The 24054-nt window shown below is 51.3% G+C and overlaps 2 protein-coding genes across 9 annotated transcripts in view; both read left to right on the top strand.

The window, feature by feature from the left end:
* Window positions 1-8231, top strand: part of COL23A1 (collagen type XXIII alpha 1 chain) — a 375037-nt gene extending 366806 nt beyond the window's left edge. For all 3 annotated transcript variants that reach the window (XM_021084363.1, XM_021084365.1, XM_021084364.1), the window contains 4 exons: window positions 990-1043; window positions 1300-1386; window positions 3389-3427; window positions 3845-8231. In XM_021084363.1, coding sequence (XP_020940022.1) covers window positions 990-1043; window positions 1300-1386; window positions 3389-3427; window positions 3845-3847 — 183 coding nt within the window. In that variant the 3' untranslated portion in view covers window positions 3848-8231. The remainder of the gene's footprint in view (window positions 1-989; window positions 1044-1299; window positions 1387-3388; window positions 3428-3844) is intronic.
* Window positions 9208-24054, top strand: part of PHYKPL (5-phosphohydroxy-L-lysine phospho-lyase) — a 46481-nt gene continuing 31634 nt past the window's right edge. For 3 of the 6 annotated variants that reach the window (XR_002341728.1, XM_021084360.1, XM_021084358.1), the window contains exons 1-8: window positions 9535-9715; window positions 10527-10645; window positions 12218-12377; window positions 15847-15921; window positions 16510-16597; window positions 16675-16791; window positions 18524-18606; window positions 18863-19088. Coding sequence is in view for 5 of the 6 variants with exons in the window: in XM_021084360.1 (XP_020940019.1) it covers window positions 10591-10645; window positions 12218-12377; window positions 15847-15921; window positions 16510-16597; window positions 16675-16791; window positions 18524-18606; window positions 18863-19088 (804 nt within the window). In the remaining variant the exon portion in view is untranslated. The other 3 variants (XM_005654967.3, XM_021084359.1, XM_021084362.1) reach the window with 3 other exon arrangements.

Genomic DNA, 24054 nt, shown 5'->3' on the forward strand with positions numbered 1-24054 from the left:
TCAGTGGGTTAAGGATCCAGCATTGCTGCAAGTTGCAGCTTAGATCGCAGATGTGGTTTAGATCCAGTGTTGCTGCAACTGTGGTGTAGGCTAGCATCTGCAGCTCTGATTCGACCCCTAGCCTAGGAACTTCCATATGCTACAGGTGCAGACATAAAAAGAAAAATAAATACATGCATGCGTCAAATCTGCTCTTCTGTCCCAAGCATTCAGCCCACAGCCCAGTTCCTAGCAGATGCTTCGAAGTGTTGCCTGGGTAGTTGGACAGATGAACAAAGGGATGGATGAGTGAGTGGGTATACAAGGGTTTGAGCCAAGGGCAGAAAACTGTCACCATTTCGTGGTCTGATGAAGATGGTGACATAAACTTCCATGAGTTTCCTGGGTCTCTGTCCCCAGCCAAGCCTGGGCCAGTGCCTACTGCCCCTGACTTGACATAAGAGAAAGCCCCTTGCTAGCAGTTCTGCCTGAGGGCTTCTATCCAAAAACTTCGACAGTATTCTACTTTGGAGGAAGCAGAGCTGATATCCTAAATGCTTGCTTTTCTCTATTATTTATTTATTTATTTATTTATCTTTTTTTAGGGCCGCACCTGCGGCACGTGGAGGTTCCCAGGCTAGGGGTCAAATTGGAGCTGTAGCCTCCGGCCTACACCATAGCCACAGTAACGTAAGATCTGAGCCACGTCTGCAACCTACACCACAGGTCACGGCAACACCAGATCCTTAACCCACTGAGCAAGGCCAGGGATCGAACCTGCATCCTCATGGATGCTAGTCAGATTTGTTTCCACTGAGCCACGATGGGAGCTCCTCTAAATCAGCCTTGTACCGGGCCCCTGTGTCCCCTAGGGGCTGGGCCAGCTCCTACCATGAATACACAGGGGGGAAGCAGCAGAAGAGGAAGGTGAGAGAGGGGCAGAGATGAACAGATAACCAGAAGAGACCTCAGACCTCATTGTCAGGTTTAACCTTTTACCTTTTTGTCAGGGTTTCCCTGGACCTCGAGGAGAGAAAGGCGACCGGAGCGAGCGTGGAGAGAAGGTGGGAGAGGCAGGGAGAGAGTGGGGCAGTGGGGGGCAGATGGAGAGAAGGTGGAAGCAGGAGGAAAAGAGGAGGAAAGCAAGTGAAGAGAGCAGGGAGCAGGTGGAAGAGATGTGGGAGGCAGGAAGCAGGCCGAGGGAAGCGGGGGAGGAACAGGGAGACTGGGAAGCGGGCAGCAGGCCCCAGGCCCTTCTTTCTGAGAGGTGGTGGAGGTGCCCTGGGCCTGGCAGCCACAGCCATACCCGCTTTTGCACAGGGGGAGCGCGGCGTCCCTGGTCGGAAAGGAATGAAAGGCCAGAAGGGCGAGCCGGGACCCCCGGGCCTGGACCAGCCATGTCCCGTGGTACGTATTGGTGCTGCACAGGAGCCCCATCCCAGGACTTTGTCGCCTCCTGCCAGGGTGGGGCCAACATCTTCCCCATCCTCAGAGCTCAGCTGCAAGTCCCAGAGTCCCCACGGGCCCACCCTGGGGTGCCCACACTGCTGGGGCCACCTCTGCTATCTCTGCCTTCATGGAGGCTCCTCTTGCTCTGGTCCTGAACCCCCTAACCCCCACTCCACCCCACCCCACACCCTGACCCCTGCAGGAGTGCAGCTCGGGGCCCCACCGCCTCTGCAGACAGAGGCCCAGCCAGGAGCAGAGTCTGTCTGGTCACTGTGCCTCTTTCTTCAGCTTCCTCCGACCTAGTGGGGGTGGGGAGTGGAGGGGGGGGACTGCCTCACTTCTCTGGGGGTCTTTCCTATCCCAGAGGAGGCTTTTGCTGGTCCAGGTAGCCCCACACTCGCCCCCACCCTTCCTCCACAGGCCCCAGAGCCCCTTCCGTTCACAGCCTTCCCCCTTTCTTGCTTTCTTACAGCGGCCTCTGATGGCCCACCAGCCCCACCACCTGGAAGAACCAAAGTTCAGTTATCTTTTTCTAGTAGGCAGGGAGGGTTTACATGTCAAATTCTTCCAGTGGAGCTCAGAAAAGACAGGAAAAACAGAACAGCTGAGTTTCCATGCTAAAGCTGACCAGATACATCCAGCCACCCCTGCTGGGGGTGGGGGGAAAGAAGAGCCTCCAGACACGGGCTTCCTTCCAAAGGGGGGGGGGGTCAGGGCCAGGGACCCCAGAGGCCCAGTCCTCTGACCTCAAGTGGGTCACTTTAGCCCTTGGTGCCCAGTCTCCTCATCCATGCAATGGGGGTGCTAATCCCTACTTCCAGATGGCTTTGAGGAGGCAATGGGAGGAGACAGGAAGTGCAGGGCAGGAGGCAAGCATATACCAACAGGGCCAAGAGACAGCAAGGGGACAGCATGGCCCAGCTCCAGGCCCTGGGCCAAGACTTTTTCCTCCAAATCACCAAGCCTTGGTCTTTGAAACAGGAGAATCCTAAATGCGGAGGCAGGCGAGGGGCACCAAGCTCCAGGGCCCTGGCGAGGGGCAGCAGGCCCTGCCCTGTGGTAGGCAGTGTGGCCTGCTATGCGCTGTGCTGTATGCTGTGCTGCATGCTGTGCTGTGCTGACTGCTCTGGGCTGCCCATGCCTGCTGCTCTGCCCTGCCTTGCTCCATCCTACCTTCCTTTCCATTCTGCCCTCCTTCCCACTTCCCTCTGGGTCCCAGCCTGTGCCCCTGGAGCTCCCGTGTGTCTGAGGTTGGCCTGTGTGCTTTGGAGCTGAGTGCAGTGTTGTCCACCACGGCATCCACCAGGAACACTAGGCTGACTGACAGGTCAGCTCCCCCTTTCCAGGCTTCCATGAGGAAACCCGCCCCCTGCTCATTGTGCCTGGCGCCTCCAGACAATCCTCACTCCATCCTCCCCCAAACACACCTCCTTCCCCTAACCCTGGCCCGGTGTCCACCCTGACTTCAGCCCGCCCCGTCAGCCACTCAGGTCCACAACAGGCCAGAGGGAAATCTCACTTTCTGAACTGTCCACCAAACACTCTTGGACACAGGCCTGAAAGCTCTCAGACCCCCACTGTGAGGGCTAGAGCCACTGTCACAACTGCCAGTCAGAAAGCCACACAGTCCCTGGACAAGGCCTGGATTAGGCCCTGCTCCTGGCCGGCGGATGTCCGGCACCATGCCCAGGACTCCACAGTGTCCTGGGTCTGCCCACAGCACACAGGGCCCAACCAAGCCCCATGGAGACACACTTGGAACAAGCACAGTGAGGGGCTGTTGTGTCCTGGGACCTGATGACCCAGGTAGACAGGGCAGGCTTTTGGGCCCCACCTCAGTGGGGTCCTGCGTCCTCAGACGGAGGCTCCCTGGGCTCCCCGCACCTGGGGCAGGAGTATATGGAGCACAGAGAGCTGACCAGTCCCCCATCCTTGTCACTGAAACCTTCTTCTTTTCCAGGGCCCTGATGGGCTGCCCGTGCCTGGCTGCTGGCATAAGGTACCTTGCAGGGAAGAGGCTGGGAGGAGTGGGGGGCCATGAGGACCCCGGGGGCTGCTCAGTGACAGAACAGCTGGGTCTCCCCAGGTTGACCCTAGATCTGACTCTCCCATCATGTGGCCCAGGGCCTGGACCTCTTTGTGTGGACCTGGGTGGTTGTGCACAGCCGCCCCCCCCCACGTTGGTCATCAATGGCTCAATCGGCACCTGGCCCAGCCAGTGCAGAGGCATCAAAACCCCTGGGATTATCCAAACCGCCCCACCCCTGGGAGGGGGTTGAACCCAGGAGCCTGGGATAAGGGTGGGGGCAGGCAGAGGACTTTCCCGAGGAAATGGGCAGGGTGGGGGATGCCCAGGGCGGGGCCCCTCCTCACCTTCAGGCCCCTCCTCACCTTCAGTCTTTCCCTCCTTTTCCAGTGATTCCCCAGCACACAGCTTCCAACCTGTACAGATCCGTGTGAACATTTTGAATTTCTGTAAAAACAAAACAGTAATATATTGATCTTTTCTTCACGGGATGCACCACCATATCTGAGGCCTTTTAACATTTGAGAGTGTGCCTGGCCCAGCCCCAGAACGATCAGCATGTGAAGCTGGCACAAGAGTGGACGGGCCCATTGGGGGCACTGGGTACTTGCGGAGACCCCCCACAAGGACTTGACTTTCCCGGGAAGGAGACGACGGTGAATGAGCCTGGCTCAGGAGAGCTGCAAAGATGCTGGGTTGGGCCTTCAGTCACCTGATGAGCAGAGACTCTGGCTGTCCTGCTGGCCTACAAGAGCCCCCAGAGCTCTGGAGCCCAGGCGCTCCCCTCCCCAAGGCTTAGGGCCTGAATAGCAAATGCAGCTGCTCCCAGCCTCTCCAGCCTCTGCACTCAGCCCCAGGTAGCTGACCACCCCTTTGGGCCCCCCCTGGGGCCCTGGGTTCACCAGGGCAGGGCAAGAGTCCCACCCAGCACTTGCAGCTGGACACTGGGAACTGCAGGAAGCACCCCAAGCAGATCGAGCCCCCCCTCCACCCCACCAAGTTCTGGAGGCCTCAGGAGCCAGCCTGCCTGCTGCAAAAACAAGTGTCCTCTGGCCAGGAGTAGAGGCCGGGCACTATGATGGCATCGCGTGGCCCCAGCTGCAAGGAGCCCTGTGCTTTCTGAGTGTGGCGGTCCCAGGCTGGGATATCTGCTGCTTCCCATCTGTCTCCATGCCACCCAGAGCTGGGATGTGATGGGACTTTGCCAGCCTAAGGAGATGGACCTCCAGCCCAGAGCTTGGGTGTCAGCGGCCCTTAGTCTCCCACCCAAGGGAACTCTGGTCAGCCTGCCAGAAATGTGTCCTCTGCATGAGCTGTGCATATGAAGAGAGCCTCTGGGCTGCTTCCAGGATGGCCTGGGTAGGGGGCCCATGTCCTGAGCCAGTGATGCTCTGAAAAGAGGCTTCCCCACCTCTGACAAGGGTCCCCGGCCACCAGCTCCGGCCTAGCTACTTGCCTCCCCTCTCTGTGTAGACAGATATCGTCGTGTGTAATAAACCACCAGTGTGTATCTGGGTGCCTGTCCTTGCAGACTGCCCCTAGCGCCACCTCTAAGTGGGGTTTCAGTCTGGCCATTGCTGAGTAGAGAGGGATAAAGGGAATGTCCCCGGCCTGGAGCCACCCCAGAAACCAGAGAGAGTGGTTTAGGGTCAAGGCAAAGATGGGGTTTGGAGTTAGGAAGATACAGACTCAAGGCCTGGCCCTGCTATGTACCAGCTGAGCCCTCTTCCCAGTCACCCATGTCACTGAGCTCCTGTGTGTCCACTGATCTGATGACCTGTGACTGCTACATAACAAATCACCAACACTTGTTGCCTTAAAAAACAATCCTTTGTATTTCTCTCTTATAGTTCTGGGGGTAATGGGCTCAGCTAGGTGGTTGTCGCTCAAGCTTTCCCCGACCTGGGAGTTGATGCCGGCTGTCCCCTGGGACCTCAGATGGCCAGAATACCTCTTTATGTGGTCTGGGCTTCCCCACAGCATGGGTGCTGGATTCCCAGGTGGACCAGGTGGAAGCTGTGTCACCTTTTATGCCTAAGCTTCAGAAGTCACATGGTGTCACCTCCTGCTGGAATCAGAGGTTCACCCTAATTCAAGGGGAACTGGTCAACATCATAGTCTAAGGAGGAAATGTGGGCTAGGAGATCTGGTCGCAGCCATCCTAGAAAACTCAACCCACCACCTCATCTGTACAGTGAGACGGCAATGCTTACACTCAGACCGTGGCTTAGTGAAAAACAACTGTGTGGAATGCACGAAGAAGCTCAAACAGGTTGAGCACCCAGAAGCGACCGTGGTTCTGAATTCCCTCTCTCCTCTCCAAGACCAAGCAAGGGCCACAGTTGCACAGAGCATCTCTACATCTCTCATCCCAGCTGGTCCTTAGATCCTGAGAGAGGGGCCCAGTGAATGTGCCCACTCCACTGGTGGCAAAACCAAGCACAACCAGGGTGATGGAGACAAAAAGGGGCCTGCAGTGATGGGGTTTCAGGCTTCCCCCTCCAATGACTGAGGCCTAAGGAGGCCATGGTATAGGAGGCCCCCTCAGACCTCACTATGTGGCCTCCTCACTAACGAACTGGCAAAGAGGCCCTACCACATACTGGCTAAGGAGAAGGAATAAGCCAAGTCTTCGCCTCCATTGCCCTCAGTTGCTGGCAATAACTGGCAGGCCATGCTGCTCAGCCAGTCATGTGTGTCACCAAGAAAGGCAGTAGTATGAAAAGGAAAAGGACTTCCCTGGTTGCCCAGCAGGTTAAGGATTTGGCGTTGTCACTGCTGTGGCGAGGATTTGATCCCTAGCCCGGAAACTTTCACATGCCACAGGCGCAGCCAGAAAGAAGTAAAAAGAAAAAAGGAAGGGGAACATGGGCTGTGATGACTGATGGAGACCATTGGACACCCAAGGGACTTGGCGTTCCAGCATCACCACACAGACATGTTGCAGCCTGCAATTCATGTTTCACTCCTTCCTCCACCTGGAGAGTGACTCACTGGAACCCCTCACCAGCCCTGTGAAAGACAAGGCCTGTGTGGTTGGTATTTCTATTTCCGTCTTACCTGTGGGTAAAGTGAGGCTCCGAGGGGTAAATCCTCTTCCAGGGATGCACAGCCAGCCAGGATGTGGTAACAGGCTTGGGACAGGACCCAGGCTCTTGGATGTCCTCCAATTGGTCTTTCCAAAATTGCTTGGCAGGGCAGAGTCTGGAGCAGGGCCGTGATGCTGAGTGACTGGCAGGCAGACCCTCGTGGGAGTAGCAGCCACATGTTCCCCCTTCCCCCAGATAAGCAAGGGGGTCCCTTTCCAGTGCCTCTGAGCAGGACAGGGCCATTTATGGCCCATGGCTGCCCCCTTGAGGCCTCACACTATGTATCCTTGGGTCTGCCAATCAAAATTTAGAGTCTGCAGAGTTCTCCAGGAGCTTGGGGTGCAGCCAAGAGACTGTAGAAGAGTAAATGACTTGCTAAGGTCCCAGCTGATATACGGGGGAATGCCCTGCTGAGGGAACATCCTGCCTCACAGCTGAGCCTCAAAGATGTAGGGCCTCACATGACCCTGCCAAGGAGGGCAGCTGTGCCTCAAACTACCCCCATCTAGAAATGAGGGAAGCACATGTATTGAGCCACACTGTGTGCTATGGAAGCTAAACTAAGCACAAGGGTGACTGTTCACTTTTGCAGATGAATCTGGGGCCAGAGAGGAGCAGGCTTACCCAGGTCTCCTACCTCTCAACCCCCCAGGATACTGATAGAAATGCATGGGATGCTTTCAGTCATCACAGAGATTAGGAGACACTCCTGGCATTAGTGGGTGGGGCCAGGGACAGCAAACATCTCAGTCGCATAGGACAGTCCTGCCCAATGATGGAACATCTCACCGAGGATGCCAGTTCCACTTGCGTCAACAAACAACATGCCCTGGCTTCAAGTCTTGACCCGGCCACTTCCTCTTTTCCCCTGCCCTCTTGGCCTCTGTTGGCACTTCAGAGGTCAGGCATGAGATAATGGACAGAGGCATGCTTAGCATGGGGCCAGAGGGAGGACAGAGTGGGCTTTTCTGAGCAGGAGGAAGCAGGGGCTTCTTGGTGTTGTTCCGCCGCTGTTGCAGATACTCCTGGCCCCGGAAATGGCCCAGCCTGGTCTGACCTCCTGACCTTAGACATCCCTGGATGTCTGCGAGATGTGAGCTGGGCCTGACTGCTGCCTTCTTACCCCAAGGCAGGAAAAGTCCCTGAGCCAACCTGACTTCTCTGAGCTGTCATGGGCCCCAAGAGAGGGCCAAAGATTGGCCCTCATACAGGACTCTGAGATTCTCTCTACCACACACACACACACACACATACACACACACACAAACACATGCACCCACAAACATACACATGAAAAGCTAGAATGGTAGGGCATATCAGCGCCTATGGTTTTCTCCACCAAAGAGGAGCAGATCCATGGAGAAAACCAGCAACCTCCCACTCACATTTCACAGCAGGGAAGGGGAGCTTGACCCTCAGAAAAGAAGTACAGGCCACAAGCAACTTCCCTTGGTTCATTTGGAAGGAAGTTTTTCCCATGAGTCATACCTAAGGTTCAATTCAGCTTTACAGTTAAAAGAAACTCCATTCAGTTTGCAAAGATGAAAACGTTCTGGAGATGGATGGTGGTTGATGGGTGCACGTGAATGTACTTAATGCCACTGAACTTGTACACTTTAAAATGTTAAAATGGTAAATTTTACATTATGTATATGTTACCACAATAAAGAGACTCCAAATTTCTTTAATAACTGCCTTAAGCATTTTACAGGGGCACGGGGGAAAGATGAAGAAATCAGCAATGAGGGAGCAAAGCAGAGGGCTAAGAATCATGAAGAAGTGACAGGAGGGTCCACAGGAGCCTCCCCCTGCCCAGACCACCCAGCTCAGGCCTGCATCGACACACCCTAGTTCTAGGGTGACCAAGACACAAAGTCCCAGGAAAGGAAAGCTCTCTGCTATCCCAGCTCCCCAGTCCTTCAGGGGCATTTTCCTCTCCCTGGAGTTGGGAGTCCCACCTCTGCTGAACACTTGCTGTGTGTCCGAGGCCATGTATAAGGCTCAGGAGGCTTCCTAACTCTCCTCCTGCCTCAACACAGTAAGGTTCTCTTAGGGTGCCTGTATCTTGTGCTTACCCCGCCTGGATTCCATCAGGAGGCCCAGAGGATGTGCCCCAAGACCTCCTCAGTCTGCCCCTGCAGTGGCCCTGGGCCCTCCTGCCGCTTCCTCACGGGGCTGGGAAGTCCCGGGTCCTTCTCCTGAGCTTCCCCGTCTTTGAGGCCCCAGCTGTGCACTAGGCTGGGTGCCTGTCACACGTTCCCGGTGAATGCTCACGGCGCATCCCAATTTATGCACCGGGAAGGCGGCCGAGAGACTGACCTCGAGGACCCAGGTGAGGCCTGCGGAAGCTCAGAGCCCCCCCTCGGGTGCAGAAGCAGCCCTGGGGTCACCGGGGAACCTTCCTTCCTGGGGAGGGAAACCGCAGGGGCCCGGAGTGCGAGGCCCATGGTGCGTCAGCATTAGCCAAGTCGAGCAAAAACCTGGCTCCTTGGCGGCGAAGTCTAAAGAGCTTCTCGGGGGCGAGGAGCCCACCGGACTCATTAGTCGAATGAAATTAGGAACAGACGTGAAACGGACCAGCTGAGGGCGGGACTGCAAAGCGATCTGCAGCCCGGAGACCCGTCCGTTCTGCAGTGGGCGTGGCCTCGGGGCGTGGCCTCGCGGATCCCCTCCCCCCCGCGGCGCCGCGTCTCCGCGCGACTGCGGAGGACGCCATGGCCGCGGACCCGCGCGAGAAGGCCGCGACTCTGGCCCTCAGGCGGCGGCTGCTCAGGTACCGGGGAGGGAGAGCAGGGGGCGCGCGCGCGCACGGCGCACGCATGTACGGCGCGGACCCAGCCCCGCCCGACAGGGCCAAGCGTCTTCCGGCCCACAACTCTTCTCTCCCCGGACCCCTCGCCGCGCGGGCGCGCGCGCAGCAACTCCTGGCGGCCGCCTCCCGCGCCTCCCGCGCCTCCCGCGCCTCCCGCGCCTCCCGCGCCTCCCGCGCCTCCCGCGCCTCCCGCGCCTCCCGCGCCTCCCGCGCCTCCCGCGCCTGCCTCGTCCTCTCAGCACTCGCAGCTGCTTTCGGGTTCCTAGGCGGATCTGGTCCAGTGGTGGCCCACCCCCCGACCTGGACAGAGCCCGAGAGTGACCTAAGAAGGAACTACAAATCCAGAAGAAGGGAGTGGGGGTTGGTTCCCCGGCAGCCTTAGAGAAGGGCTACCCTTGACTTGTGTCTGAGGGGCTCTCCGTGGGAGGTTGGGGCCTGAGTTAGCCTCGGGCTAGAGCTTGAGGCCAGCCCTCAGCAGGGCAGCAGGCTGTCTGGTAAGGACTGTTTAGGGCCAAGAGCCAGCCACCTAATGGGGGTGCCCTCCTCACACCCATCCCAGCAAAGAAACACTGCTTAAGGGAGCCTGTGTAGGTCTCGGGCAGCCATCTTTTCCGGGGACCCAAGGGACTCAGTGGGCACATGCAGAAATGAATGAAGCCTGATAGCCTTCAGATGACTTAAACATTTTAAGTTTTAGCAACTTTTTTTTTTTTTTTTTTTGCCTTTTTGCCTTTTTGCCTTTTCTAGGGCCGCTTCCTGCGGCATATGGAGGTTCCCAGGCTAGGGGTCTAATCGGAGCTGTAGACGCCGGCCTACGCCAGAGCCACAGCAACTCGGGATCCGAGCCGCGTCTGCGACCGTACCACAGCTGACGGCAATGCCGGATCTTTAACCCACTGAGCAAGGCCAGGGATCAAACTCTGCAACCTCATGGTTCCTAGTAAGATTAGTCGACCACTGCGCCACGACGGGAACTCCCAAGTTTTAGCAACTTCTTATCGCATCCCTTTTTCTCCTTTCCAGCCACCTATGGAGTGGGGGGACTGGAGGCAGGGACCCTTCAAGCTTTTGTCATTTCCAAAAAACTGGGAGTGGGGGAGTGGCTATAATGTGTGGATTTCTCCCTTTAGGTCTTAAGACATATCTGTCCATCTCTTGCCTGTCCCCACAGCAACTCCTGCAAACTCTTTTTTCCTGAGGATCCTATTAAGATTGTCCGAGGCCAAGGACAGTACATGTACGATGAAGAGGGAGCAGAATACATCGATTGCATCAACAATGTGGCCCATGGTCGGTATCAAATCTCAGGCTGGTGGGGGCAGAACACCAAAGCTGTGAACCTGGCCCAGGGGTTATCTTGAGGGTGTAGAGAGGTACAGAGAACTCAGGTTCAACTTAGTTCGAGTCTATCTGTTGAGTAGGCCCAGTCTTTCTGGAGTAGCTCTAGAAGTTTACAAGCAATAGCAGTGCTGAACCAGCAGGAATCAGAGACCTGGGTCTGGGGGTCTAGTTCCACTTAGGACTGACAGTGAGCTCAGAGAACAGCACTTGGCCCAGCCATGACCAGCAAGCCAACAGGACTCTGGTGGAGCCCTGGGGGTCATGGCAAGGCTTCAACCCCAGTAACCACCTCAGGTCCGGGGCAAGGAAACTGAAGTAGGAATTCAGTTATCCATATGAGGCCGCCAGAGCTGCTACAAGAAAAGGGAGTCCAGTGACTTAGCAGGGAAATTGGAGGTTAGTAGAGTTAAAATCAGGAACTGTAGTTCCAGACTGCTGCCTGTACTCCACTTACTGACTTTGAGGGTTGTTTTTGTTTTTTTGTGACTACACCTGCAGCATATGGAAGTTCCCAGGCTAGGGGTTCAATTGGAGCTGCACCTGCAACAACTAGGGATCCAAGCTGCATCTGCCACCTACACCCCAGCTCACAGCAACGCCGGATTCTTAACCCACTGAAGGAGGCCAGGGATTGAATCCACATCCTCATGGATACCAGTCGGGTTCGTAACCCACTGAGCCACAGTGGAAACTCCCCTAACTGATCTTGAGCAAGTTTCTTAAGTCTCTGTGCCGAAGTTTGTTCATTTGCAAAACGGACATGATAATACTAGGTTCACACCTCCAGATGTTTTGGAGGATTGAATGAGTTAGTTCATGTAACTTGCTTTGAGTGTGCTTGGCACTTGGTGAGCCCTCAGTACATCTTCATTCACTGTTTTTATCACCCTTGGTTATTGGCAGTCATTACCTCTAGTCCCGCTGACTGGTGAAGTCAAGCCCACAGGTAGATAATCCCTACTCCCTCCACCTCCCACACCCTACACTCCTTGTCTTTGTCAGGCAGAAAGCCTGAAGAAGCTTCCTTATGGGTTTTTCTACAGAGTTCCCATGTGGTTCAGTGAGTTAAGAACCTGACTAGTATTCATGAGGATGCGAGATCAGTCCCTGGCCTCATTCATTGGGTTAAGGATCTGGTGTTGCTACAAGCTGCAGTGTAGATCACAGATGCGGCTCATATCTAATGTTGCTGTGGCGTAGGCGGGCAGCTGAAGCTCTGAGTCAACCCCTAGCCTGGGAACTTCCACATGCTGCAGGTGCAGCCATTAAAAGGGGGGAAAAAAGAACATGGATTTTCTAGATCCAGTGTCTGCCAGAAAACTTGTCCTTCTGCCAAAATCTCAGGGACTCCTTTCCAGACTGCATCTCTGCCTCGCCCCCTCTGTCTTCAGACTCCCCTCTTTCCTCTTCATCTCTCCCTCTATAACTGCATCTCTCCTAGTTGGGTTTACAGATGGGGGCTGGGGGAGGCTGAGGGATTGGCTGAGTGGAGTGGCTCTGATGGAGGTGGCCTTTTTGCAGTTGGACACTGCCACCCTCTTGTGGTCCAAGCAGCACATGAACAGAACCAGGTGCTCAACACCAATAGCCGTTACCTGCACGACAACATCGTGGATTATGCACAAAGGCTATCAGAGACCCTGCCGGAGAAGCTCTGTGTGTTTTATTTCCTGAATTCTGGGTAAGTGTGCTACGGCCAGCCACCAGCAAGAGAGTGAGACAGCGATGGGGAGATTTGCTCATGTGGGCACAGCACAGTGTAGCCGACTGAGTGAAGGAGGAGGCAGCTCTCAGTGTGCTGGGTACATGCACTTCCCAGCCATGGGCCCTGCTGCTTCTCTGTCAGTCCAGTTTCCTATTCTCTTAGTAAGAGATGCCACTATGTCCCTTCCAGGATCATTGCTGGGGCTTAGCAAGATTCCTTAATTTCTGCCTTAGGAATATGCAGGTGCAGTGGTGGGAGCTACGGCCAAAATTCCTGCTCCATAAGGAACAGGAACATTAATGATTCCTCAAAGAGATTTGAAGTTACAAAGAGGGGTCCTTGTCTGGAGGAAAAATATAGGAAGTAATCAGACATAGAAACAGTAATAGGAGGAGTTTCCATTGTGGTGCAGTGGAAACGAATCTGACTAGGAACCACGAGGTTGCAGGTTCAGTCCCTGGCCTCGATCAGTCAGTTAAGGATCTGGCGTGGCTGTGGCTGTGGCTGGCAGCTATAGCTCTGATTTGACCCCTAGCCTGGGAACCTCCATGTGCCATGAATGTGGCCCTAAAAAGCAAAAAGAAAGAAAGAAACAGTAGGGTGACCTGGCCTGCTCTGAGAGGAAGTCAGGGAAGGCTTCCCTAAAGAAGTAATGTTAGGCTGAGAGCTGACTAGGAGATCACTAGATGAGGAGGAAGGTAGGGTGCTGCCCACTCCATTGGAAGCATTCTTTTTTTTTTTTTTTTTTTTTTTTTTTTAATTATGTTGTTTTTTTTGTTTTTTGTTTTTTTTTTTTTTGTCTTTTTGCCATTTCTTGGGCCGCTCTCGCGGCATATGGAGGTTCCCAGGCTAGGGGTCTAATCGGAGCTGTAGCTGCCAGCCTACGCCAGAGCCACAGCAACGCAGGATCCGAGCCGCGTCTGCGACCTACACCACAGCTCACAGCAACGCCGAAACCTTGACCCACTGAGCAAGGGCAGGGATCGAACCCGCAACCTCATGGTTCCTAGTCGGATTCGTTAACCACTGCGCCACGACGGGAACTCCTGGAAGCATTCTTGTCAAGGCTGGTCATCACACAGAACAGCCTGTGCAAAAGGCCCTGTGGCAGGAAGGGTATTGGTACCCAGCACACTTGAGCTGATAGACGGCCAGTGAGGGAGAGCAGAGGGTGAAAGGACGCTGGAGAGAGAGGCAGGGACCATCACCAAGAGCTTTATTGGTCAAACGAGTAATCAAGTTTTTATCCTAAGAGCATTGGGAAGCCATCAGAGGGTTTTAATCAGGTAAGTGATGTCATCAGGACTGGAGGAGAGCAAGAATGGACATCATTAGGCATCGGTTCAGTTGCTGAGTGACAGGAGATGCTACACTAGGTGTAGCAGTGGAGGTAGAAATGGCCAATGATGGTGTGTACATAGAACCAGCCATTTACATAGTACATTCATTGATTCCCTCCCCACTAGAAAGTTTAACTCATAACCTTCCTTTTACAGATAAAGAAATAGCAGTTCAAAGAAAGGAAGTAGCTTGCCCAGGGTCATCCACAGAGGAGATGGCAGAGCCAGAACTAGAACCTTTCAGAAAAGAGCAGAAAGCTGGGTCTAGGAGTCGGAGCTGCTTCTGCAGTGGAGGAAAGGACATAATGTAGCTTATTCCACCACATTTACTCTGTGGATTCCAGTGACTTCTCTGTTGCCAAATCCAGTGGTTTCTTTACTGTCCTTGGCTTCCTCTGTCTCGGCAATATTGACCGAGTTACCACTCTCCGGAAATGCTTTCTGCTCTTCTTCCAAGACATTGCACACTCCTGGTTCTCCGCCAGCTTCTGGACACTCCTCCTGTCTCTACCGACTCCTCCTCTTCTGTTCCTCAGGGCTGGTTCTCTCTGAGCCCTCTCCCTTCCGGACCACATCCATTCCCGTGGAATTACTTATCCCCCACATGCTGGTGACTCTCAAATTTGTATCTTCAACCCAGATGCCTCCCATGTGTTCCAGCCTCCAGGTTCCAACCATCCACTTGACTTTGGAACACCTCCAACATCACATGTCCTCCAGACATCCAGAGTTGACTGTCTCCCTCGAACACCTGGTGTGGGGCCATGGCACTGGCTCTCCCTGGCATATTCAGGCACCTACCCCAGGCCTTCCCAAGAAGACCAACCCTCCCTCTCCACCACCCCCATCCTATCTCTCCTGGCAGATGGCAGCACCATATGTACCTCTGCTCAAGCCAGAAACATGCCCTCCTCCCTGTCCTGCGTCAGGCCTGCTTTGTCGGTCTCCAGTGGTCTTCTGACTCCGTCCTCCTTGCCCCATTGCCTGGCCCCCACCTGTGCTCACCTTTGTGTCCTCCTTCTAGGTCTCCTCACTTGCACTTTAATTCCCTTCTCCTCTGTTAGACACACACAGAGGCTGCCTCTTCAAATGGGAATCATGTCCCTTCTCTGATGAAAACTTTTCAGTAGCTCCACATGGCACTGAAAAGAAAATCCAGGCTCCTTCTGCTGCCCTCCCTGTCTCCCCACTTCCTCTCGCGTGCTGCCAAGCCCCTCTTACCCTCTCACAGTTCCCAGCTCTTTTCCTTCACAGGGTCTTTGCGCGTGCTGTTCACTGTGTCTAGAAACTTCCCCTTTGGGTCTTAGGTGTGTCCTACAGCCTGGAAGTCAGAATCCAAGGTCAAGGTGCTGGCAGGTTTGGTTTTTTTTGAGGCCCCTCTCCTTGGTTGCAGGTGGCCACCTTCTTGCTGTCCCTACATGGCCTTTCTTCTGAGTGTCCCTGTATGTGTCCACATTTCTTATAAAGATGCCAGTCATACTGGATTTGGGCCACCCAGTTGGCTTTTTTGTTGTTGTTTTTCTTTTTGGTCACATCTGAGGCATATGGAAGTTCCCAAGCCGGGGACTGTAGAGATTGAATCTAAGCCACAGCTGTGACCCAAGCCACTGCACCACAGTGGGAACTGTCCAAATGGCCTCATTTTAATTTAATCACCTCTTTAAAGGCCCTCTCTCTAAGTTCAGTCACATTCTGAGGTACTGGATGTTAAGGCTTCAACACATGAATTTGAGGGGACACAATTCAGCTCATAACACCCCTTTATCTAAGGTAGGGCCCCACCTGGTTCTCTCATTACCCTGTGTCCATTGTAGCACTTACAAATGATCATTCTATGTTTTTTGGATTTTGTGACATATACCAGAGTGTCAGTTCCACGAGGGCCAGAGCCTGCCTGTTTTACTTAACTATTTTCACCCCCGCATCCTAGCATGTTGAAGACCTTTGATAAATATTCCCAAAGGAATAAGCAACTAACAAATGGTGTCCTGAATCTTCTTTCTGCTGGCCAGGCTCCTTCCCTCCAGGTTTCTCTGCAGGAAGAACTTATCCAGGGGCAAGGCCTTGGACAGCTGTCCAAGCAGTGCCCACCTTTTCTGTCATAGGTCGGAAGCCAACGACCTGGCCCTGAGGCTGGCACGCCAGTACACAGGACACTGGGACGTGGTGGTATTAGACCAGTAAGTACTGTTTCCAGAGTATGAGCCTGCCGCTTTTTGAGGATCAGTGAGGTTCTGGCTTGGGGTGCCTTGGGCAGGAGAGATGAGGGCCTGGGCTATTGGAGGGAAGCATGGGAACCTGGCTGCATAGACGTTCCCCATATACAGCAGGCAGCATTTCCCCCCAGGCTTCTCTTGTGTGACGGCAGCTTCTGAGGAGCAGACGATGCTTTAAACAGTGGTAAGAGCTGGTCCCACATTTTAGGTATTAAAACTGGCTCCCACTGTATTGAGTATCTTCTGTACCCAGGACCCAGGCCTGGGGTAAGAGCCTCATCACATTTAAGATTCATTACAGCCATGAAGGAGGACCATCCCCCACTTTACAGAGGAGGGAATGAACCCAAAGATGGTAATGATTAGCTGCCGTTAAGTAGCTAGTAAGTGGCCTTTCTGGAGGGCTTGCTGACTCCAAGGCCTGTGTTCATTCCTGGTCCTCAGACTCAGAGGCTATCAGATTGGTCTTCCTTGAGTGTCTCCTGAGGCGGGGAGACACTTGTCAGGGCCAGACCAGTGCCGCCTGAGCCCACTCTCCTTTTATCTCCCCAGTGCCTACCACGGTCACCTGAGCTCCCTGATCGACATCAGTCCCTACAAGTTCCGCGACCTGGATGGCCAGAAGGAGTGGGTCCATGTGGTATGCGCTGCCCAGGTGGGCAACAGGTCGGGGCTCGTGGCCCAGCCAGGATGACATGGTGCTGTCACTCCCCACAGGCCCCTCTCCCAGACACCTACCGGGGCCTCTACCGGGAAGACCACCCCAATCCAGCTGTGGCCTACGCCAGCGAGGTGAAACGTGTGGTCAGCAGCGCACAGGAGAAGGGCAGGAAGGTAACCTCATCTATGAGGATCTGGTCCAGCAAACAGTGAATGCTGCTATTCCTGGGCTGGATCTTGGGGACCCTGAGAGAAATCGGAACCAGGGCCTGCCCTTGGGGAATCTAGTCGGGGGGTTAATTGCTCAGAGTTTCAGTAGAGATATGCCCTGGGCATTACTAGAGTCCAGGGGCCTAGGCTTGACTAGTATGGGGGTGAAGGGGCCCCCGAGGAGGGGGTGCTGTGTGACTTCAATTATACATGGTGAGTAGGAGTTAGCCATTCAAGGTGGGGTAAGAGGTAGACAAAGAAAGGCATCCTCAACAGAGGGGCTGCCTCTGAGGAACCACATGAGTGTGGGGCCAGGCTGAGCAGCCAGGAGATGAGGCTAGACAGGCAGCAGGACCGTAGGCCGGAGGACTGCAAGTACCCTCTAGCTGAGGGGCTAGAGGCCATGGGGAACCTTTACAGACTTTTTTTTTTTTTTTTTTTTTGCCTTTTCTTGAGCCGCTCCCATGGCATTTGGAGGTTCCCAGGCTAGGGGTCCAATCGGAGCTGTAGCCACTGGCCTATGCCAGAGCCACAGCAACGCGGGATCCGAGCCGCATCTGCGACCTACACCACAGCTCACGGCAATGCCGGATCCTTAACCCACTGAGCAAGGCCAGAGATTGAACCTGCAGCCTCATGGTTCCTAGTCGGATTCGTTAACCACTGCGCCACGACGGGAACTCCACCTTTATAGACTTTTAAGAGAAATAAGACCAGGGGATACACTTGAATGGGGCCAGTGTGGGGGCAGGTGACAAGGAGGCCCTGTTGGCGCCAGTGAGCCATGGGAAGACCCACCCAGGGCAGCATAGTGGAGATGGATTGCAGGGCAGAGACAGGAAAGAGGTGTTGTACCCTGAAGGGCAGCGACTACAGCAGCAGCAGAGGGGAGGATTGGTTTGAGGGCTCTCCGGAAGGCTTTACTGAACACAACAAAGACAGGCCAGAAAGGTTGGCAGAGCCAAATCCAGGAAGCCTGGCCTGTGCATTTCAGATGCTCTGCATCTACATATATAAAACCAGAAAAGAGCTTGCTCCAGTGGCAGCATGAGTCAGGGACCGGTTTCCCACCCCACTGGCCCCTGCTTCATCCCAGCAGTAGCCTCTGAAGTGACTCCAAGGCAGAACACAGTTTGGAGATCATCACTATAAGCAAAAGGGTCATTGAGGGGCTTTAAACAGGGCAGTGACAAGCTCAGCATCTGGGTAGAGGCATCACCCTGGTGGCCAGTGGAGGTCCAGTTAAAACGTACCTGCAAGAGGCCAAGGCAGAAACTGGCAGATATGCCAGGAGGCAGGGGAGTCCAGGCGGAAAAGAAAAGTGGGTGCAGAGGTATTACAAGGAGTAGAGTCAGAGACTGTGCTGATGATGGATGAAGAAGGAGGCAGATCAAGGATGGGGCTAGATTTCTGTCCTAGGTAGGAGGGATGGGACACTAATAGGGGAGAAGTTGGTGGATTTTGTCTGGAGCAGGCCAAGTATAAGGGATCTGGAGGCATCCAGGTGGTAAGAATTGATTCGAGGCCTGAAAAAATGATGTCACAGACCCTCAGATGTGATGTGGGACCCAAAGTGGGGGTACAGTGATAATTAACTCATCTTGCTGGGAGCCAGCACTGAGCCAGCACCAGCAGGCCACTCTCGACTTGCCTGCAGCTCAGCCCCTCCACTGTGGCATTCCCTCCTCCTCCACAGATTGCAGCGTTCTTTGCCGAGTCTCTGCCCAGTGTGGGAGGGCAGATTGTTCCCCCGGCTGGCTTCTTCCCGGAGGTGGCAGAGTGAGTAGATGGGAGAGGCTGCCCCAGGGAGGGCAGGGCTCTAGTGGGGTTTCCCAACTTTTGTTCCCAATCCCCACCTCAGCCTGGCCTGTTTACCAGAATTTTCAGACAAAGCTCCTGAAAAAAATAGTGACTCTGAGAAGGCCAACTGTCTATGGTTCCAGCTTGGCAGATCCAGGCTTCAGAGTCCCAAGACCTCCCATGGTCTGCTCCCTGTCACCACAGTCCCCTGTCAGCCATGTGTCTTCTGCCACAGGCACATCCACAAGGCCGGAGGGGTCTTTGTTGCAGATGAGATTCAAGTGGGCTTTGGCCGAGTGGGCAAGCACTTCTGGGCCTTCCAGCTGCAGGGGGAAGACTTTGTCCCCGACATTGTCACCATGGGCAAGTCCATTGGCAATGGCCACCCTGTGGCCTGCGTGGCCACAACCCAAGCTGTAGCAAGGGCATTTGAAGCCACCGGCGTCGAGTACTTCAACACGGTGAGTGAGACTCCAGGGCCAGGAAGCACCGGGGGTGGCTTCCATACAGACCAAGACCACTACTTCTCACTCACTTTTTTGGTAAATATAGTTACTTTTCATAAATATGTTAACATGCAGTGGGTTTTTTATTTTTAAATAGCTTTTTTTAAATTAAGTTTTATTGGAATATAGTTTACTTACAATGTTGTGTTAGTTTCAAGTGTACAGGGAAGTGAATCAGTTATACATATGTTCATTCCTTTTCAGATTATTTTCCCATATAGGTTATTACACAGTATTGAGTAGATTTTCCTGTTCTATATGCTTGTTACTTACCTATTTTATATACAATACTGTGTATGTGTTAATCCTGTCTCCTAATTTACCCCTTCCCCTCCATTTCCCCTTTGGTAATCATAAAATCTTTGAGTCTGTTTCTGTTTTGTGATTAAGTTCTGTTATTTTTATTGGATTCTATATTGGTGATCTCATATGATATTTGTCTTTCTCTGACTTACTTCACTTAGTATGATAATCTCTAGGTCCATCCATGTTGCTGCAAATAGCATTATTTCGTTCTTTTTTGTGGCTGAATGGTATTCCAATGTGTATATTTGCCGTTGGCTGAATGGTATTCCATTGTGTCCATGTCTTAATCCATTAGTCTGTGGATGGACATTAGGTTTCTTCCATGTCTTGGCTACTGTAAATAGTGCTGCTGTGAACGTTGGGATACATGCATCTTTTAGAAATATGGTTTTCTCCATCTGTATGCCCAGAAGTAGGATTAGTGGATCATATAGTACTTCCGTATTTCATTTTTTAAGGAGTATCCATACTGTTCTCCATAGTGGTTGCACCAGTTTACATTCCCATCACTCATGTGGGAGGGTTCCCTTTTCTCCACACCCTCTCCAGCATTTGGCATTTGAGGATTTTTTTTTTTTTTTGTCTTTTTTTGTCTTTTTGCTATTTCTTGGGCCACTCCTGCGGCATGTGGAGGTTCCCAGGCTAGGGATCTAATCGGAGCTGTAGCCACCAGCCTACGCCAGAGCCACAGCAACACAGGATCCGAGCCACATCTGCGACCTACACCACAGCTCACGGCAATGCCGGATCGTTAACCCACTGAGCAAGGGCAGGGACTGAACCCACAACCTCATGGTTCCTAGTCAGATTCATTAACCACTGCGCCACGACAGGAACTCCGAGGATATTTTGATGATGGCTAGTCTGACTGGTGTGAGGTGGTACCTCATTATAGTTTTGATTTGCATTTCCCTAATAATTAGTGATGTGGAGTATTTTTTCATTTGCTTTTTGGCCATCTGTCTTCTTTGGAGAAATGTCTGTTTAGATCTTCTGACCATTTTTTAATTTAGTTATTTTTTATATAAGGCTGCATGAGATGTATATATTTTGGAGATTAATCCCGTGTCAGTTGCTTCATTTGCAAATATTTTCTCCCATTCTGTGGGTTGTCTTTTTTTTTTTTATGGTTTCCTTTTCTGTGCGAAAGCTTTTAAATTTAATTAGATCCCATTTGTTTATTTTTGCTTTTGTTTTCTTTGCTTTCTTCTAGGAATTTTATGGTTTCAAGTCATCTAGCTCTTTAATCCATTTTGTGTTTATTTTTGCTTATGTTATGAAAAATGTTCTAATTACATTCTTTTACATGTAACTGTCCAGTTTTCCCAGCACCACTTTTTTTTTTTGCCAGCCCCACTTACTGAAGAGACTGTCTCTTCTCCATTGTATATTCTTGCTTCCTTTGTTATAGATTAGTTAACCATAAGTATGTGGGTTTATATCTAGGCTCTCTATTCTGTCCCATTGATCTATGTGTCTGTTTTTGTGCCAGTACCATACCAGTTTTTGGTGGTAGTGGTGGTGGTGGGGTTTCTGTTGTTGTTTGCTTGGGATTGTGTGTGTGTGTGTGCTGTTTTTTTGTTTTGCTTTGGTTTGGTTTTGCTTTTTAGGGCCATACCAGCAGCATATGGAAGTTCCCAGGCTAGAGGTTCAATCAGAGCTGCAGCTGCCAGCCTACACCATAGACACAGCAACACAACCTATACCACAGCTCATAGCAATGCCAGATCCTTAACCCACTGAGTGAGGCCAGGGATTGAACCATTATCCTCATGGATACTAATTGGGTTCGTTACCAGTGAGCCACAGCAGGAACTCCAGTACCATACTGTTTTTATGACTGTAGCTTTGTAATATAGTCTGAAGTCAGGGAGCTCTGTTTTTCTTTCTCAAGATTGCTTTGGCTGTCCAGGGTCTTTTGTGTTAGAATTTTAAAATATTCTGTTCTACTTCTATGAAAAATGCCATGGATGATTTAATAGGGATTGCACTGAATTTGTAGATTGCCTTAGTATGGTCATTTTGACAATATTGATTTGTCCAATCTAAGAGCATGGTATATCTTTCCATCTGGTTGTGTCATCTTCAATTTCACTGTGTTATCAATATCTTAAAGTTTTCAGAGTGCAGGTCTTTTGCCTCTTTAGGTAGGTTTATTCCTAGGTATTTATTCCTCTTTGATACAATAGTAAATGGGATTGTTTCCTTAACTTCTCTTTCTGCTCTTTCATTGTTAGTGTATAGGAATGCAAGAGATTTCTGTGTGTTAATTTTGTATCCTATAACTATCAATTTTATTGATGAACTTTAGTAGTTTTCTGATAGCATCTTTAGGATTTTCTCTGTATAGTATCATGTCATCTGCAAACAGTGACAGTTTTACTTCTTCTTTTCCAGTTTGGATTCCTTTTATTTCTTCTCTCATTACTGTAGTGAGGATTTCCAAAACTGTAGAATAAAAGTGGTGAGAGTGGACATCTTTATCTTGTTCCTGATCTTAGTGGAAATGCCTTTCACCATTTAGAATGAATGGCCTTTACTTTGTTGAGGTAGGTTCCCTCTATGCCCACTTTCTGGACAGTTTTTATCAAAGATGGATGTCGAATTTTGTCAAAAGCTTTTTCTGCATCTATTGAGATGACGTATGGTTTTTTGTTTGTTTTTATTTTTTTAGGGCAACACCCATGGCATGTGGAGGTTCCCAGGCTAGGGATCTAATCAGAGCTACAGCTGCCAGCCAACACCAGAACCACAGCAACACCAGATCGGAGCCGCATCTGTGACCTACACTATAGCTCATGGCAGCGCCACATCCTTTACCCACTGATCAAGGCCAGGGATCGAACCCGTAACCTCATTGTTCCTAGTCAGATTCGTTTCCACTGCGCCACAACAGGAACTCCGAGATGACTGTGTGGTTTTTATTCTTCTGTTTGACAATGTGGTATAGCACAGCATATTTTTCAAATTTCTCAGTTTTAATTTCTATACAGTAAGTGTCAATAGATATTATCCAAATAAATAAAAGCTCTTCGGCTTCCTCAATAATTTTTGAGAGTATAAAGGGATTCTAAGACCAAAAGTTTGAGAACCACTGCGTTATCATTCAGTTGGAGGTTTTTCACACCTTCTTAACTTCTGACTAACTGACACTGAAGTCAAAGGTCATGTCTTGTGTGGTACTTATTCTCTTGACACTTAGTATGTAAAGTGTGTTGAGGTACTTGGTTGTTCTGCACATCCTTGAGAAAAATGTAGGTCCTCTAAATGTTGTTTGTGGAACTCTCTGAAGGTCTCTTAGGCCATACTTGTTAATCATGTTGTTTGAATCTTCTGTATTCTTGCTGGGATTTTTTCCTCTTAACCTATTAGTAATTGAGGACTATGTTGAAATCTCACACTGTGATGAAAAACTGATTTTTTCCTGTAATAGTGTTCACATTTTTTTAATACTATTAATTTTTGCTTCATATATTTTGAGACTATTAACCGTGTGTATACAGATGTATCTATTTTTGTTTGTGTTCTTAGGGCACTGAATCTTTTTCTTGATTGAGGTGTAACCAATGTATAACATTTTATTTGTTTCAGATGTACAACATAATGATTCAATACTTATGCGTATATATATATATATATATATGTATAGTATGATCACCACAATGATTCTAGTTAATAGTTAACATTCATCACCATGCAGTTACAGGTTTGTTTTTTTTTTTTTTCTTGTGATGAGAACTTTAAAGATTTACTCTCTTGGAGTTCCCGTTGTGGCGCAGTGGTTAATGAATCTGACTAGGAACCATGAGGTTGTGGGTTCGATCCCTGCCCTTGCTCAGTGGGTTAACGATCTGGCGTTGCCGTGAGCTGTGGTGTAGGTCGCAGACGCAGCTCAGATCCCGCGTTGCTGTGGCTCTGGCATAGGCCGGGCTACAGGTCCGATTAGTCCGCGGGAAGCGGCTCTAGCAAAGGCAAAAAGACAAAAACAAAAAACAAAAAACAGATTTACTCTCTTAGCAGCTTTCATCCATACAATACAGCATTGTTAACTACAGCCACTATGGTACACATTACATTCCTGGGACTTAACTATTTTATAACTCCAAGTTTGTGGAGTTCCCATCGTGGCTCAGCAGTAACGACTCTGACTAGTATCCATGAGGACATGGGTTCGTTCCCTGGCCTTGCTCAGTGGATTAAGGATCCAGCATTGCCATGAGATGTGGTATAGGTCACAGACGCAACTTGGATCTGGCATTACCTTGGCTGTGGTGATTTGACCTCTAGCCTGGGAACTTCATCATGCTGTGGCTGTGGCCCTAAAAAACTTTTTTTAAAAAGGCTGAAAGTTTATACTATTTGATCTCCTTCACCCATTTTGCCCATCTCCACCTTTGGCAATCACCAGTCTGTTCTCTGTATCTAAGAGTTCAGGGGTTTTTTGGTTTGGGCCGGGGTGGGGAGGTTGTTTTTTGTTTTCTTTTTTGTTTGTTTTTTAATTTTTTTTACAGAATAAAATACATATATTTAAACACAATTACATTCACACAGATTATTATATCATGGATCTTAAGAAACAGATTAAGTGACTCCCTCTGGAGAAGTGGAATGGAAA

Source organism: Sus scrofa, chromosome 2, assembly GCF_000003025.6.
Source record: "Sus scrofa isolate TJ Tabasco breed Duroc chromosome 2, Sscrofa11.1, whole genome shotgun sequence".
Classification (NCBI taxonomy): Eukaryota; Metazoa; Chordata; class Mammalia; order Artiodactyla; family Suidae; genus Sus; species Sus scrofa.